This window comes from Microtus pennsylvanicus, chromosome 9, assembly GCF_037038515.1.
Source record: "Microtus pennsylvanicus isolate mMicPen1 chromosome 9, mMicPen1.hap1, whole genome shotgun sequence".
Classification (NCBI taxonomy): Eukaryota; Metazoa; Chordata; class Mammalia; order Rodentia; family Cricetidae; genus Microtus; species Microtus pennsylvanicus.
In genome coordinates, this window is record NC_134587.1 from 20,982,542 (window position 1) to 21,000,243 (window position 17,702).

Sequence of the window (17,702 nt, forward strand, 5' to 3'; positions counted from 1 at the left end):
AGTTTGTGTTTTATAGGGACCATTCTACTGACTGTGTTGAGAATAGACTGTAGTCATGGAACATTGGTACAGAGTTCTTCATCTAACAGAAGGGAGTGGCTTGGTAGAGTTTAAACTTGGGATGTTTTGAAAGGTAAAGAAGCTGAAAAGATTTCTTGGTGATGTTCACAGATGAGAGGGAGAAAAGATGTCTAGAAGGATGATGGGGTCCACCAGCTGTGAGATAGAGAGGTTTTCCAGGTGAGCTTGACTGGATAGGGATAAGGAACCAGGACTTTTCCATGGGGTACATTTGAGGTACCTAGAAGTGCAAAGAGAGATGTAGGAAGGCTTCATCTAGATGATAACAGTCTAAATTGATACTGAAGAATATCTCAGCATAACAGATGTTGTCTGCTAAAACTCACAGGTGTTCCCTGTAAAATCTTAGTACACCTTGGCTTTGTATTCTTTACATAGCTAGAGTGGCCTCCAGTCACCCCCAAAGTATTATCATTATGATGATGATTATTTAAAAATTATTTTATGTGCATTAGTGTTTTGCTTGCATGTATGTCTATGTGAGGGAGTCAGATTCCCTGGAACTGGAGTCATAGACAGTTATGGGCTTGGTTGGTGAGAATTGAACCCAGGTCCTATGGAAGAACAACCAGTACTCCCAACCTGGGAACCATCTTTCCAACCTCAATTATTATTATTTTAAATGTAATAAAACTGTTTATGTCACAGAACTAAATATACTGGGTAGTTAGGTTTTTGTATTATTTCAGTGACCTGTCATGAGCTGTACCTGAGTGCCTTAGCTGTTGGTTGTCAACATAGTGCTGCAAGGTAGATAGTGTTCTCATTTTACATGGGGAGAAAGTGAGGAGAGACTATTAACTGTGAGCCCTTCATGATTAGTTAGAACCTTAATCATACTCTCTATTTTAAAATGTATACTCTTGAGGGTAATTAAAACAAAACCTCAAATTTTTTCTTTGAGAACCAAGAAAGTTCTTGGACTTTAGTTTCCATCGTGTATTGTCATGCAGGGACTCTCTTCAGGACAAGCTTGTGGGTTCTCTGTCATGGTCCTGGAGTCAAGTCGTTTGTTGGTCTTTAGGAATTCCCATGGTTTCCCTGTCCCAGATGTCCCTCCTCTCCTGCCCACAGTCCCCTTCTAGTGCTCAACAGAGTAGATGTTTGACAAACTTCAGCTGTCGTCATCGTCTCTTCATTTCTTTTCCTAATACATTGTGACCTTAGAAATCATAATTCTGTCATTGAGAATGGTAAGATCTCAAAGATTAAAGGTGTAAGGACTTCGTAAACAATAAAGAATGTTTGAACTTATGTTTTGTCAGCTTACACCTCAGCTTTGTGTGCCTCCCCGCTTTTGGCCTCTGGTGGTGTGGCTGGTGCTTGACTGACTGAAAGCAAGTCGGGATGCTGTGGGTGTTCTCGATGGAGACGGGAACTGCCTTGTTGAGTTTCAGTACAGGCTGCTATTGGAGCTGCTGTTGAAATGGGCTCGCTTTGGAGACTATTTTATAAGTACATGCCTTTAACATTGTAAGCAGATTTTTCAAAGAAATAGAAGCGGTTCATTTGCCGTGTGTCAGTGGCAGACGCCTGTAATTCCAGCCGGTGGGAGGCAGAGGCAGGTGGATTTTTGTGAGTTTGAGGCCAGCCTGGTCTTCAAAGCAAGTTCCAGGAGAGTCAGAGATAAACAGTGAAACCTTGTCTCAAAAAACTAAACTAAACTAAACTAAACAAACAAACAAACAAACTTTTTAACACCTTTCTTTAAAGCCTTCTTTTATTGTCATACTCTAACACGTTTTATAACGATAATTTATTTTAATGTCTTCATCACCATTAAATAAGCTATTTAAATTATTTGGTTGTCCTCCAAAATATCTTTAAAGTAATTGTATTTAAACTATGTGTAATTTTCAGGTTTTTTTAATAACCCTTAAAGAATTAGGGTTATATATGCTGATTGTTTTTTTGTAGGCATAGAGAATGTCAGTGAACACATTAAATGTCAATGTATTGCTCATTTTAAAAATACTTATTTTGACAGCATCTTGTTTTTTATTCAGTCAGGGAAAATGAGAGCCAAGTGGTTGCTTATGCCTAAAATTCTAGCACTGGGGTTCATTTAGAAGGATTGCCTCTGGGTGGTGGTGGCGCACGCCTTTAATCCCCACACTTGGGAGGCAGAGGCAAGCAGATCTGTGTGTGTCTGAGGCCAGCCTGGTGTACAAGAGCCAGTTCCAGGACAGGTTCCAAAGCAACACAGAGAAACCATATCTTTGGGTGCGGGGGAGAATTGCGTTAGGACCTGAGGCCAGTCGAGGATGCAATTTATTTAAGGCCAATTTGAGATACAGTAGGATACTCTATTTATTTATTTTTTAAAATAGGGCAATCAAAATCTTAGAATTTTTCTGGAATGCTTTCCCTTACCATTTGTTATTGAAATTTTCGCTTAATGTGTTTGTAGAAGTGTAGGACTGAATTTTGTGTTGCTTTGCATGTAGTGTGTTATTAGATCCTGTTTTGACAGCCTGAGCTACTACAAACATATTTTGGCAAATAAAATCCAAACAAATACTAAGTATGAGTATTGATTTGATAACTTAAGCAAGTTGCTTGGTGTTATAAGCAATGCATAATCAAATAATAATGTGTTACAATAATTTTAAAACATCAGGCATCTCAAAAAGGGTCCAAGATTAATTGCTAAAGGAGTGAGCTATATAAATAAAACACTTTGGCAGTAAGGGAAATGTGGTAAATAGAATGCCAGAGGAGGCACTTTCATTAAATGAACCAAAGTGAGCTCTCTGAGCTCTAAAAAAAGCTTCCAGCACTAGTTTAAGAAATAAATTCCCTGAGATGGAATTAACTGTCTAGCAGATCACCCGACAGTACACAGTGCAATAGTTTGATTTTATGTCATTTTAGAAAAACAATATTTATCATAAAACCTGCCATTTGGACTGTTTTTTTGGGGGGGGTTGTTTGTTTGTTTTTGTTTTTCTTGCTTGTTGGTGTTCTAGGCAAGTGCTCTACCACTGAGGCGTATATCTCCTACCACCAACTTTGAACATTTCCCCCGTTTTTTGGAGACAGAGTCTCACTATAGTGCCCTGACTGGCCTGGAATTTGCTGTGTAGACCAGGCTACCATAGAACAGAGATCTGTGTTTCTTTGCTTCCCAAGTGCTTCAGTTAAAGGCTGTGCCACTACGCCTGGCTCCTTGACCATCTAATATATGTGATTCAGTAGCATTGGTCATATTCAGGATTGTGCAGGTATTCATATTATTTCCAAAATGTTCTCTCGCTCCCCCAAAAAATTTTGAAATCATCAAGCGGTAACATCTCAGTCCTACTATCTGTAATCTGTCTTTTGTCCTTATAAATCTCTCATTCCTACAGTATTTATGGATTTATTGGGCAGGTTTATTTTAGTTAGCACAAAGTTTTCAAAGATTATCCCGCTCGTAGAATATTCAGAACCTTATTGCTTTATATGATTCAATTATGTAAATAAGAGAAGCATGATCTATACCTGTATATCATTCATTTATCTGTCAATGGATAGTATCTTCTCATGTATTCACTTTTAGTTCTTGTGGTAATACTATGTTTAGCCTTTTGAGAATTGCCATGCTTCAGTTGAAAAAACTCTCACCTTATGAACCCAGTATTATATAGAAAGCATGGAGGGTGTGGAACCATGGCCCCCCAGAAAAGTGCTTGCTATTCTTGCAAGGGACTAGTGTTCCATCCTCAGCACCCAGATCAGGGTTCACAACCAACTCCAGGGCCATCTGACACTCCACTTTGTTCTCCCTGGGCACCCACATAGCATGCACAGATATGTAAGCATTAATAAGTAAAATTTAAAATACAAATTATGAAAAATACCAGGCAGTATTGTTGTTTTAGATATCTTTGGAAAAAGAGAAAAAGAAAAACAGCTGCATCTGCTAAATGTGTGAGAATGTATACGGGGACAAAGGGCTAATGCTTCCAGTGATGCTATCAAAGGGCTAATGCTTCCAGTGATGCTGTCAAAGGGCTAATGCTTCCAGTGATGCTATCAAAGGGCTAATGCTTCCAGTGATGCTGTCAAAGGGCTAATGCTTCCAGTGATGCTGTCAAAGGGCTAATGCTTCCAGTGATGCTGTCAAAGGGCTAATGCTTCCAGTGATGCTATCAAAAATGAAGCATTCTGGTTGTACACGATCCTAACTGGGTGAAGACAGTGATTACTGAGTCTGGATTACTCATCCCCCTAGGAACTCTTTATGTAAGAATATGCATTGTTTTGTTTTTTTGAGACAGTGTTTCTCTATAGCTTTGGTGCCTGTTCTAGAACTAACTCTGTAGAGCAGGCTGGCCTTGAACCCACAGAGATTGGCCTGTCTCTACCTTCTGAGTGCTGGGGTTAAAGGTATGCAAGGTATGCACCACCACTGCCCAGCTATGTTGATATTTCTATAGGTAATTCTTGTAACCAATGTAGTTCTCTTCTAGATACATAGATAGATAGATAGATAGATAGATAGATAGATAGATAGATAGATAGATAGGACACAAGTACTCTATTGAGTAAAGAATTGTATTAGACTAAGTACTTTTAATAACCTACAGAATACATATTTATGTAAAAATGTTTATATATTTTTACTGAGAGATTGTTGATCATGCAAGAAAATAAGGATTTGGGGACTAGAGAGATAACTCATTGGTTAAGAACTGTTGTTGCTCTTCAGGGTACCCAGATTTGGTTCCCAACACCCAGGTTAGTCAATTCATAACTTCCTATAACTATCTCCACCCTCTTCTGGCCTTTATGGACAACTGCACATGAACGGTATATACACAGACACATGTATATGCACATAAATCAAAATCAAGCAAGTCTTTAAAAAAATCAGAAAAAATTAAAAAGTTTCTATAAATCCGTCTGTCCATCTGTCTATTTTTCTCTCTTTTTAAAAATAGAAAATTTAAAGAGGGCAATAGCACAAGAGCCACACATGTATGTATGTATGTATGTATGTATGTATGTGTATATATAAAGTGTGTGTGTGTGTGCTCACGCGCTCACGCGCACGCTTTCTCTCTCAAACACACGAGTTAGAAGACAACCTTGGGTATCATCATCACTAAGACCATCCATCTCTTTTCAAGACAGCCTCTCATTGATCTGGAGCTGACCAATTAGGTTACACTGGCTGGGCAGTGAGCCCCATACATCCTCCTGTTTCCATTTTCCTAGCACTGAGATTATAAACAACCACTCCAATCTCAGTCCTTATACCTGCAAGGCAATTGCTTTACCAATCAAAGCCATCTTTCTTGTCCCTTTTTATATCAAAGAACCTACTAAGCCTTGATGGTAGAATATCTATTTACATGGCTTTGCCAAATCGTATAACATTCATATGTGTATATACACACCTACACATATATAGTGTTTTTATTTTTTAAAAGCATAAGTACTTGCTTTCTGTGCAGATATTGCTAACAGAATGGCCAAATCCAACACAACAGGCACAGCGACTTCTCTTTCATATCAAACAGCAAAACAACTCAGAGGAGGCTTGTCAGAGGAGCTGTATACACGCTGGGTACCTTGTCACCAATATTATCATCCCAGATTTCAGAAATTTATAGTCACTACTAGGCCTACTGGTTTCTACCTGTAATCCCAGCACTCAAGAACCTGAAACAAGGCTATCGCAAGAAACTTGAAGCCAGCTGGGGCTACATAGTGAGATCAACAACAATAGTAATTTATAATCACTTCCCAGTTTCTTCCCCAGGGAGCAGTCATCCATCTCTTTTGATTGAACAAATCTGCAAATGATGCGAGCTTTATGTCCAGTTTCAGGAATGTAGACCACGGACCTGCTTCAGAATAAGTGCTTACTGTTACCAGCAATAATTGCTCATCTGAAAATTGGAAAAAAAAATACCTGATTTATCTATCTCTAGATTTGTTGTTAGGTAAAATGAGAATATGTGTATACTTTGCAAATTGCAATTTTAGTCATTGTCATATATTTTCATTCAAGCCTTTAACAGAAATTTTATAAGCTCAAGGCTCTAAGGAAGACAATAGTTTCTACTTCTCAAGGTCTCAGCTGGTAGAAAGCTACACACCTGAACACGACGTGACTTAATTAGAAATATGCAAGAGTAAGATGAGGAACCAGATTTCCCGTGAGTCAGAATGCTTCTCCAGTTCTTGAGGCCTGGAATGTGAGGACAGGTCCATTCAGCAAGGAATGGAAGGACTTTGCAAGCCTGTGAGTGTCTAGTGTGGATTAGAGGGGGAACAGAAAGAAATTTTGTCTTCTAGTGTCAGAGTGAGAGTGAGAGAGCTTTCTATTTTTACAACAACTTGGAATTTTTAATTGTGTTGCAGAGAGTACAGAAACATTGAAAGAGTGTAAATAAGAGGGTGGCAGAATCAGTGTTCTATCAAAGGTTACTGCTTTTAAAAAAAAGTCAGGATCACTACTGGCTGTATGAAAGACTTAGAAAAGGAGATGTGGCACTCGGGAGGCAGAGGCAGGTGGATCTCTGTGAGTTCGAGACCAGCCTGGTTTACAAGAGCTAGTTCCAGGACAGGCTCCAAAACCACAGAGAAATCCTGTCTCGAAAAACCAAAAAAAAAAAAAAGAAAGAAAAGAAAAGAAAAGAAAAGAAAAGAAAAAAAGAAAAAAGGGAGATGTGGGGGTTAGAGGAAACTCCCAAAAGTGATTGAAGTGTTTACAATAAATACTGAGTGATGCTGTAGACAAAGACACCCTGGAGCATCCTTAGTATCTGAAGCTTGCAGCTCCCTTTATAGCAACTTGGCCAGTCACATGACTGTTGGAATGAGGTTGTGAAACAGGTCTAGCGGGTGCCAGACTTCAAGTTAGTTAGTCCCTAAACTAGGCTCATGTAGCTTTAGCAAGGTGGCTTTTGTTTTGTTATTTGAATGCTTACAACATGATGATGGAAGATTAATTAAAGAGATGAGTACCTGAGAGTGACTTCCGTGTGTCACACATGAAAAGTTATAGGCACTCTACATTCAGTCTTGAACAGAGTCCAGAATCAATAAAGTCAAATGATACACTCTCAGAGAGAGAGAGCCAAAATGTTTGTTTCAACAGCTTTATGGAAATCTTATTTATGTATCATACGCGTTACCATCTCAAATATCATTCATTTTTTAGTATATTCACAGATTAGTGCATCTATCAATTCAATCACTTAAATATTTTATCATCACCCAGAGTTGCCCAGTTCCTCATTTTCTCCCAACCTACACACAGCTCTAAGGAACTGCTACTGTGGTCTGGATTGGGATTGGGTGTTTGTAGGTTCTTGACCTTTTTTCCACGGAACTGAAAATAAGGGCTCACACAGATGGGCAGAACTGGCAAGAGAACTTTATCCAAAGGAAAGAGGTAGTGCAGATTAGGAAGGGATGCAGTGTCAAGATTGACAGTGGTCACGTGAGTAAAGGTTCTTAACTCCTCTTGTTTGGAGCTTCCTTTTATGGTGTTCAAGAGAGCAGTTTGATTGTTTCCTTTTGGACATTGATTATTTTCACACAAACTATCAATTTTAATATAATTTAACTTACCCTTTGAAATATCTTCTTTCTCTTTTTATTATTTTCTGCATTTCGTACATTTGCCCCTGACTGATATCCCCACATATTAGAATTCCATTAGATTGTATTTGAAAGCTTTAAGACCTTATGTTACTGTGCTCAGAGATGAATTTTAATCTGAGGTCCTAATAGGGATGTGGTATTTACCTAGCACGCCTAATGCTTTGAGTTCAATCCTGCGTATCAAAAACAAAATGACACACACACTTCATATGCACACCTCAAATCCATTATAATAAGACCTGCATTGAATATATGGGCCATCATTTGACAGAAAAACACAGGGATATAATGGGTATTAACTATGATAAAATGTTTTGAGTATTTCAGTAAAGTAAGACAAGTACTAACCAGCTGTAAAAAATTCTAAAAGTGAGCTGTGTAACACTTGAGAAGGTTCTGAAGGTATCCTTTAGAAATACTGTATTAAATTGTTAAATTTAATAAAATTATTAAGAAATTATTAAAGTTAATGTGATCTGGTAACTTAGCCGGACAGCACACCTCCTATGACTACAAAATAACTGGTACTTAAGTGCTCACAGAAGGTTCTGCCTCGCACCTTGAAAGGATGTTTTATTCTTAGGCTCCTTAGAAGACTAAGCATAAGAGAGACCATGTGACCCGGCAATTCTGTTCTTACATGTCAGTCTGTTTCTTTATCTACATAAATAAACACTGTATGCTTATGTTAATATTCACTGTTTGTAAAATCTAAAAGTAATCCAAATGATTATTAAGTGGTAGGTGAATGTTATAGGGTACAAAATGAAATATTATTCACCAGTAGAAAGGAATAATGTATTATACATGCTATAATATGAAATAACTTTGAAATATGGTTTTAGGTCTCAGAAATGATCACTGTGTAATTCTTTTTATGTAAATTATCTAGAATAGATAAATTCATAGAGACTGAAAGCTGGGTAAGGTTCTGATGCAGGGAAGCAGAGACAATAATTTAGTGACTTGACAATACTTGGTTTCAGTTACTCAGTCCATACTTCTGATAATCTCCTTAGCTGCCCAGCTCCTTGCTTTCACATATATGAATACATATTCTTCTCTGGACGATGGGGTAAGGGTCTCCTCTCCTAACAACCATCGTAGTAAGAGAGTTTCTCAGATATATTCCCAATCTATCTGAGTATGAAAGAAACCCAAGCCCACCTGAATTGTTTGGGATGAATGTGAATTAGGATCAACTTGTGTCTTCAAGTAAGCATTTAGGGAACATCCTCTGTTTATCTCTTATGCATAATTGGGTATGCATATGATTAAAACTGATACTTTGTGGGGAAAGACATTTGACCAAAAGCAGTTTGGAGAAGAATCAGTTTATTTTGGCTTACAGCCCATAATCAAGAGATTCTGGGGAAGGAACCTGGAGGCAGAAACCATGAAGTAACCCTGCTTAACTGCCTTATCCTGGTTGCCTGTCCACTCTTGCTAATCTGTCTGTTTATCTATGTCTGTCTGTCTGTCTATCTGTCTGTCTGTCTGTCTGTCTGTCTGTCTGTCTGTCTATCTGTCTGTCTATCTATCTAATCTGCCTGCCTGCCTATCTACCTGTTGTGGTTGGTTCTTCCCTGGGTTTCAAGGCTTTTTAGTCTTGGGTTCCTGGCCATCTAGGCAGTGTAGGATACAGGCTCCCGTTAATGGCATGGGCCTCAAGTTCAGCAATAGCTCACCACTCTTGTTTAACTTTTATCTCCAGTTCACAGCCTTGATGTGTTTGCTTGTTTGTTCAGAACAAACAAGCAAAATCAGAAAGTAAAAGATATTTTCCTCTTCCCTATAAAAACACAAATTACTGATAATCTAGACAGATCAATAGTTTCCAGTGGTCTTTAGCAATGACCCAGAATATATTGGTGCTTTTTTTTTTTTTAAAAAAAAGATCCCACTATGTAGATTTCATGATTTCTAAGGGGTGATGCTTAACTCAAAAATTTTAGCCCATTATTATGCCTGTGACTGTTCAGTCAATGGCTTTCTCGGTCTTAAATTCTAAGGTTGGTAACCAGTGCTCAGACTAGTAGCCAGTATTTTGTACATATTTACCTTGACCAATAGGGAAAATATATATATATATATAACCATATATGGGCTGAGCACATTGTATTTATGTATTTAGCAATACACACGCATGTATATGTAATAGCAATTAAAGAAAAAGCCATGAATTTGAAAGAGAACTAGAGTATATGGGAAGTATGGAGGAGAAAATGGAAGGGAGAAATTATGTAATTATATCATAATCTCAAAAGATAAAAAAATATTCCTAAAAAGGATATTCTCCTGGAATTCTGATGTACGATCTGATATGGAAAGGCTTTGTGAACAGACAGTTCTAAAGTGTGAGCTAGCTGCTTCTGGATCTTTCCTCTGTTGCCACCTTGTGAGAATTTCCAGCCTGTAATGATATAACAGTGCTGCACAAAGCACAGATTTTTTTTTTGTGGTTTTTACTAGGGATGTCTTAATGAAAGCATTTGAGAAATGATGGAATATGTAATTAGGTTCCTTGATAGTACTTTCTGAGTGACTTTCCTACCTCTTGATAATGGCCAAATGCTCTCATCACAGGAAACATAGAGCATGGTGATTGTTGCAGGTTTGTCATAGAGGTAACTGCTGATGACTGCTGATTCAGATCGTTTCCTGCATCAATATTTCTCAGGAAAACTTGAATAAGGTAGTACCCACCCCAAACTACCATTAACTCTTTGACAGCCTTACCAGTCTCTTTAATATATAGCAGACTTCCTCGCTAAGCAGGATGTTAGTCATTTAGGCCAGTGTGCTTTCCAGTGGTATTTCCAGTGAGGATGTGATTGTCAGTAAACTCTTGACATGTTACGGATACATCTCAGAGTTACTCAATTTTAATCTTAAATTTATGCATGTGATTGATAATAATCCTATTGGATAATAGGATGTTTTTGAGTTATTTTTGTTTTAATTTGATGTATTTTGTTATTTGAGGAAGAGTTTTCCTTTGTAGCCTAGGCAGGCCTCAGATTTATGGCAATTTTTCAGCCTTAGCCTCCTAAGTGTTGAGATTACGTGTGTGAGCCACCACACACGTAATAAACCAAGAACGTACTGCTTGGTTTATTTTGTTGTTGTTGTTGTATTGTGTTGTTTTGTTGCCTAAGAAGGTGGAGTGTTGTGCTACACAGACTGGCCTTGCACTTACTGTATACTGAAAGTCATTTTAAAATTCGGATCCTCTTGCCTCTACTTTGAAAGAGCTGGGATTGTGTCAGTCTCACACCTGTTGAGATGGTGAGGGGATTGAATCCAGAATCTTTGTGTGCTAGGCAATACTGAGCCACACTGCCAGCGTTGTATGTTGTTCTTGGCACACTGATTTGTGTTAAAAACAAAAAAAATTCCTGCTGTCTATAGTTGAATTCTGTCCTTAAATACTGCAGTAAATTGTAATGAGGGGGCCTATTTTTACATGTAGTTCACAGTGAGGATTATTTTAAATAATTTCTGGATATTATAGTTTGATTTTATGTCCCAGTACAATATATTCTGAGACTCCAAAAGACTGTATTTATTGTATTAGTTATGCTATTATCATTCTGAAACTGTTGGTTGCATATTGTGACATAGACTAGTGGTTATTGATTAAATTATTTTTATTTATTTATTTAGTATTTTTAGACAGGATTTCTCTTTGTGGTCCTGGCTGTCTTGGAGCTAGCTTTGAAGACCAGGCTGACCCTGAGCTCACAGAGATCCAAGTGCTGGGATCAAAGGCATGTGCCACCACCGCCCAGCTAATGTATTTACTTTTTAAAACTAATTCATTCTAATTGTTAGTTATGTTCCTTTTCCATTTCATCACTAGAAAATAATATTGCTAGCAGTTTTAAGCATTTACGTTTTCAGCTTTATTGCTTATAGAAATTTTCTTAATATTTTCATAATTTGTTAGCTGCTGCTGCTTCTCCTCCAGTTTTTTGTTTTGTTTTTTGTTTGTTTGTTTTTTTAGATAGGGTTTTTTTTTTTTTGTGTGTGTGTGTGTGTGTGTAGTCCTGACTGTCCTAAAATTCATCCTGTAGACCAGGTCATCAAAGGTACCCACTCCAACGCCCAGCAGCTTCTTTTTTCATGGTTAAGCTTTTGGTTTTAAATGGACCATTATAAGTAGTTTAGCAAAACAAAAAAACAAAAAACCAAAGAAAAACAAAGGCTGTATCAGAGACTTACATACTTTTAGATTTTCCTTATTTATTTAGGTGCTTGGAAATGAACCTAGAGTTTTGCACAAGCTAAGCTAACCTCTATGACTGACCCACCCTCCCACACCTCACTTATCTTTTCATTGAACTGTCTTTCTGCCACATATTAATATTTATAGTGACTGATCCACAGCTTCCTTTTATAAGTATATATATATATATATATATATATATATATATATATATATATAACCAGTGTCCAGAATGAATGTGGCATTCTAATTGTGTTCTAGCACAAATGAAATCAAAATGGTTCTCTGTGAAAGAGGGTGCTGGCGGGTGGTTCTTCACACTGTGCTGCGGAGCCCTTGCCCTTCCCCTCTAGTTGTTGACATAGTTTTGCTGTGTCGGACCAGCCTTGTAAGTGTGCGCCACCCCAGTCATAGACAAACTCTGTCTTTGACACTTAACCTAATTTGTGTATGGCAAGTTATTAACCTTTTTGTGCCTATGTTTTCTTATTTGTGAAAATTAACAGTTTGAAGATAATAATTACACTTGGAGTTCATTTGCCTTAATTAAAATAATGAAATGAAATTACTTTGCATAGTGCTGGTACAAAACATTGACTAAATAACGTTGTGGTAGTGTTAGTGGTAAGATTTAAACAGTGTTCGTACTGGCAGTGCTAACAGGGTTGTGTTTCAATGCAGTAGGAGTCCTTTCCTCAGTGATGTTATATTTGTGTTCACCTTTGCTGCCCCATGATTTAGTGCAGATGTATGTACATATATGTACCTATGGATAATTCTTTCTTTAACATTTATTTATTTACTTATTTTATGTTTAAGAGTGCTCTATTGGCTTTATGCCTTAAGACGGCATGACATACCCACTTTAGATGGTTGTGAGCCACCTTGTGGTTGCTGGGAATTGAACTCAGGACCTCTGGAAGAACAACTAGTGCTCTTAACCGTTGAGCCATCTCTCCAGCCCCTGATTCCTACTTCTTTTTGATGATTTTCCATCTTCTATTTGTCTTATTTTTAGTTCTGTTTATAACAACTTGCTTTGTTTTTGAACTGTGTTTTAAACTCATAATTGTTCATTTTATTCCCAAACTTTCACCTAAAATAATGGTGAGTTCATTTTAATTCTTTTCAGTTTATTAAAAATATGTATAAATGAAAATTTAAAGTGTAAAAAATAAACCCTCAGCTTTCTCATTTTAGCCTGCAAACTAAAGGACTAAAATTTCTAAAGAAATAAGGTCTGGGGTAGAGTGCTGGCCTGCTATGCATGAGACCCTGGGTTCTATGCTCCAAACTGCAAAATAAAACAGAATTTTCATTTAGTTGTTTTTAAAGATTATTGGTAAGATTGTTTAACCATACCTTTACCATGACAAGTGTGTCTGTAGCTCCATTACATGTTATACTCAGACTTGGTTGGCCAAGAATGCTGAATTAATCAAACAGCCTCATCTGTCTGTCTGTCTGTCTCTTATGATGCAAATGGAGAAGCTTTGTGGGTCTTGTCAGTGATTTTATATTTTCGTCTTATATGTAACTGCTGTGTTATAAGCTCATTGATTATTTATGTATATATTTTTATCAATAATTGCTTTATGAAGAACAGTTTCTTAGTAAGGAAGATGTAGGTACATTTGTAAATAGAATTAGGAGTTTTCCCAGAAGCCAGAGAAGAGGAGGGATTGATTAACATTCTCATCAGGGTCAGATGATATTCCAAGCTTGATGGATCTCATAGTTTGTCACAACTATTTTGTGGCTATGGAGACGTCATCACCACTAGTAAAAGGAAATTGATCTCTGCTTATTGACCAAACCAAACTAAACAAAACAAAAGCACCCAGACTCTGCTTATATACTCTTCTTTGCTGGATCTTTGTTCTTAGTGGCATAGATAAGAATGATAGCTATAGTGATGGAGAAAACTGGATCAATTTCAAATTCACAGTACAAGTAAAATTGAGATGAATTGGATCTGATAGGGCAGAAGAAGGGACATATTCATGTCAACCCTCTATAGAGAGCACCAGAGTCTTAGCTCATATGTGGATCAGTTTCATAATTGAAGACACCATTGCACAAAAATTTTCATCAGATTTGTATCTTCAAACTGCCATAGTCCCAATTGAGATTTGTAGCAACTTGTACCAACAGCTTTGTGGATTTTTGTTTGTTTGTTGTTTTATTTTGGTCTCCTGGTTGAATTCTGTACTCATCCTGGCAGAACCATAGCTTCATTTGACCAGACTTTGCTTAATTTTCATTTCACTACTTAATGCGATTTTTTATTAAAGTCTCACAGTGACACATTACAGAAGTAAATGTTGACCGCTAGACTGGACCAACTATGAGTTATTTAAAGGGTAATTTCCAGCAATAACAAACCATTCTCCTTTTATTGATTTAACTGTCATCAATACAAGAACCTGGTTAAACATGAAAATGGTATGAAAAGATGGACAGTAAAAGCTAATTCTTTCAGTGAAGACTCCACGTACCTGCTCCTTTTTCCTACAGTTAACAATTTCTCTTATTTTTTTCTAGAAACATTGTCAATATGTACACAGTAGAATACCTCCACCCCCTTATCCTGAGCACAAATGAGATTAGACTGACTAGACCTTGTCCTTTTCACTTAACCGGTTAACACAGATCCACCTTATTCTTTTAAAAAAAGCTGTGAGTTCAAACTTATGGATGGACATATATTGTTACTCGTTTGCAATTGTAACATGCTAACAAGTATCCTTTCTATGTTATTCATTTCTGTAAGAACATTTTAGTGTGTCTTTGAGAACTTCTTAGCCAGGAAATTGTAATATTAGAAATACAAACCTGATATTAGCGTGACCAGGACAAAGGCAGAATTTTAAGTATGCTGTTCTTTATTTGTAATCATTTATTCTTTAGAACCTTTGTTTTTCCCTCTGTTACATATGGACTGACTCTTCCTCAGCGCATTTCTTTGACCGCTTACACGTTTTATATGGGACAGAAGGACTTTGGCATGTTGCTTCTTTGGTTCCCTACCATGGTTGCCGCTGTTTCCCACAGCAGCCCTCACTGTTTCTGTTAGAATGTTAACTGTCTTTCTGCGCCAAGCAAAGCTTCCTGTCTCCTGTTTGTCCTTTGAATATCTTGCGTTGGGTTATTTAATCAGACATTGTTGGTCTATATCTTTCAAATCTTTGTATCCTTTTTAGAAATCTCTAAGCTTAGTTGATATTTAAAGCCATAGATTATTCCCATGGTTTAGTTGATCTGCAGATATTAAGTCTTGTTCAAATCCTCTGTTAATATTCCCATATATCTATTTTGTATTTCTAGAATAACCTTCCCTACAAATATTTCATTTCAAAGGAATACTTAATCTTTTGGATAGAAAAGAATATTCCCCGAATAGATTATTTATTGAGCAATATGAAAACCAGTGCTTGCTCTTGGATTATTTTTTCATGTTTAGGTCTCTTGAGGTCTCAAGAGTAAACTTGTAAAAGATTTAAATTATAGAACCTGTAATTTAGCACAGTGTGCATTTGAAAATAGCAAAAAAGGCAATGTGGGGCCATGGAGGAAGGAAGCTCAGTTGGCAGAGTTCTTAGGACCACTTAAATGCTGGGCCTAGCAACATGTCTGGAACTAAGGGAGAAGGGACAAAGACAGATAAGAAAATGTGTGGTATACCTAATGTTTAGTTTGTTTCAAGCTGAGTTGCAGGGACACACACCTGTAGTCCTAGCTGTGGGACTTAGGTAGGAGAATATGAGTTTAGGCACAGCCCTGTTTCAAAAATAAAATAAAATTAAACTTGCTTCATAAATGTTCATCTTATTTCACTTTCTGTTGCTATAACAATATCTAGTACTGAATGATTTATGAAGGAGAGAGTTCTAAAGTCTGAGAGGCGGAAACTCCCAGCCGCTATTCATGTAAGGGTTCTCTCCCTACACTGCTACCCACTTCACAAAACACAGATGTGTTTCATGGGAGTGAAAGTCCGCTCACTCCTGCCCAGTCCCATGAGAAAGGAAGCCTTAACATGAGTTTGCGAAGGGGTACTCTAAGCCATAAGGTTATTTTGTCCACATTTCACCTTATGCCTTTTAAAAAGCGAGCAAAGTGCACAGACATGTCTAATTCTTTGAGTGATCCTGCCTGATAGAGCGCTTCCTTCTGTTGTAGACATGGAGTCTGGAGAACGACTGCCACCCTCCCCAGCCTCCTCCGCTACACCAACGGCATCGGCTCCTGCTGTGGCTTCAGTGGTTTCCAAAAGCGGCCTTTCCTCGGGACCTGCTTCACTTAGCTCTACAGTCAACCCATGTGGTGAATATCCTTTTATACTTGATTTTAGAGCGCCGTTCTTTCCATGGTTCTGTGTTTGTAACACTGCACTCTGAATAGCATGTTGTTCTCTTGACCTTGGATAATGTCTGGGTTAAATGTGTTTTTGGTTTTGTCTGGATTTTACTCTGGGAAAGCACTAATTTCTCCTGGTTTTCCATACTTGTAACTCTTCTCTGAGAATTTAGTTTAATTTCTTTTTTTATTGTTTTTATTTAGCTATACATTTTTTTCTGTTATTTCTTAATACCCACATAACTAATTTGTTAGTAAATGTAGAGTTCTGTACATGAAAGAGGGAAGAAATACAGATGTCCTTGGCACAGGCTCTCTCTGTCCTAAGTCCCCCTCAACATTGTGGATTGACAATGCAGTGAGTTTGTGAGACAGTGCAGGAATAACACACTTTATCATTAAAAAAAAATAGGTCCACTCTTTAAGAATATGTGGTTTTGCTATTTTGCTTTTTTGAATCACCGAAAGTTGCTCATTTAAAGAGTGCCCATGCCTCTTTATTCTTGGCATTCGCAGCAAAACCATTCAGGGATGTTTAGGACCCATGAAACATTGATCTCCAGAATATACCTTTAGTTTTATTGCCATACTTAAGGTTAAAAAAAAACAGTATCATTGCAGTAAGAACAGATAGAACTCTCAACATGTATGGGTTTTATTGGTTTTATGAAAAGAGTGATAATCACATCTAACAGGCTGTGGACACAGAACAAAACCTGTAACGAAAAAGCGCCAAGCCAGCAGGAGTGGTTGGCCCACTCATCCTAGTGCCTGTAAGGATATTTTTGTTCATCAGGAAAACAAAGCCAAACTACCTTTTCTTTGCCCCAACGAGGGCTTGTCCATCTCCTTGGAGCCTTTCCATAGAACAGCAGTTGATGCATACCTTAGTCAATATCAGGTGCCTCCCTACATCTTGGCTCCAACTAAAAGCTCAGAGAATGACATTTAACATAATTAAATAAACGAACCTCCCAGAGTGCATTTGTTGGAGATTTTGGCTGTTTGATAGAGCTTTAAGAAATTTCAATAGTTGTTCATTTGTACCGTAGTCCGCTGCTTTCTTTCCCCCACGGTGGTGTCCTTCAAACAAATGCCAAATCACAGGCAGAATCTGTAAAACTGGTAAACTAAGGCTGCTCTGGTTATAGCTGCAGTCGGCATGCTTATCTTTAAATTAGCATTTATATCATTATCGCTCTTCTCTGCAAATGTGTGCCAGGTCAGCATACACTGAGGAAATTGCACTGTGATTAATGTCTCAGTGCTGTTAGGATGTATGTTAGGTTTAGCAGTGATTAACTACGCCAGGAAAGCATGGGAGACACGCCGCTCACAGATGGGCACCGGAGTGTCCTCAGATCTTGAGGCTCTGGGATTTAAATCTGTCTCCTGAAGTGTGAGACTTTGATTCTCACATGCGTACCTCACA

General features: G+C 37.7%; 1 protein-coding gene across 23 annotated transcripts in view; it reads left to right on the forward strand.

Annotated features, from left to right (window-relative positions):
- Positions 1–17,702, forward strand: part of Baz2b (bromodomain adjacent to zinc finger domain 2B) — a 208,788-nt gene that overhangs the window by 93,044 nt on the left and 98,042 nt on the right. For all 23 annotated transcript variants that reach the window (XM_075985075.1, XM_075985085.1, XM_075985078.1 and 20 more), the window contains one exon: positions 16,094–16,237. In XM_075985075.1, the coding sequence (XP_075841190.1) occupies positions 16,096–16,237 (142 nt within the window). In that variant the 5' untranslated portion in view covers positions 16,094–16,095. The remainder of the gene's footprint in view (positions 1–16,093; positions 16,238–17,702) is intronic.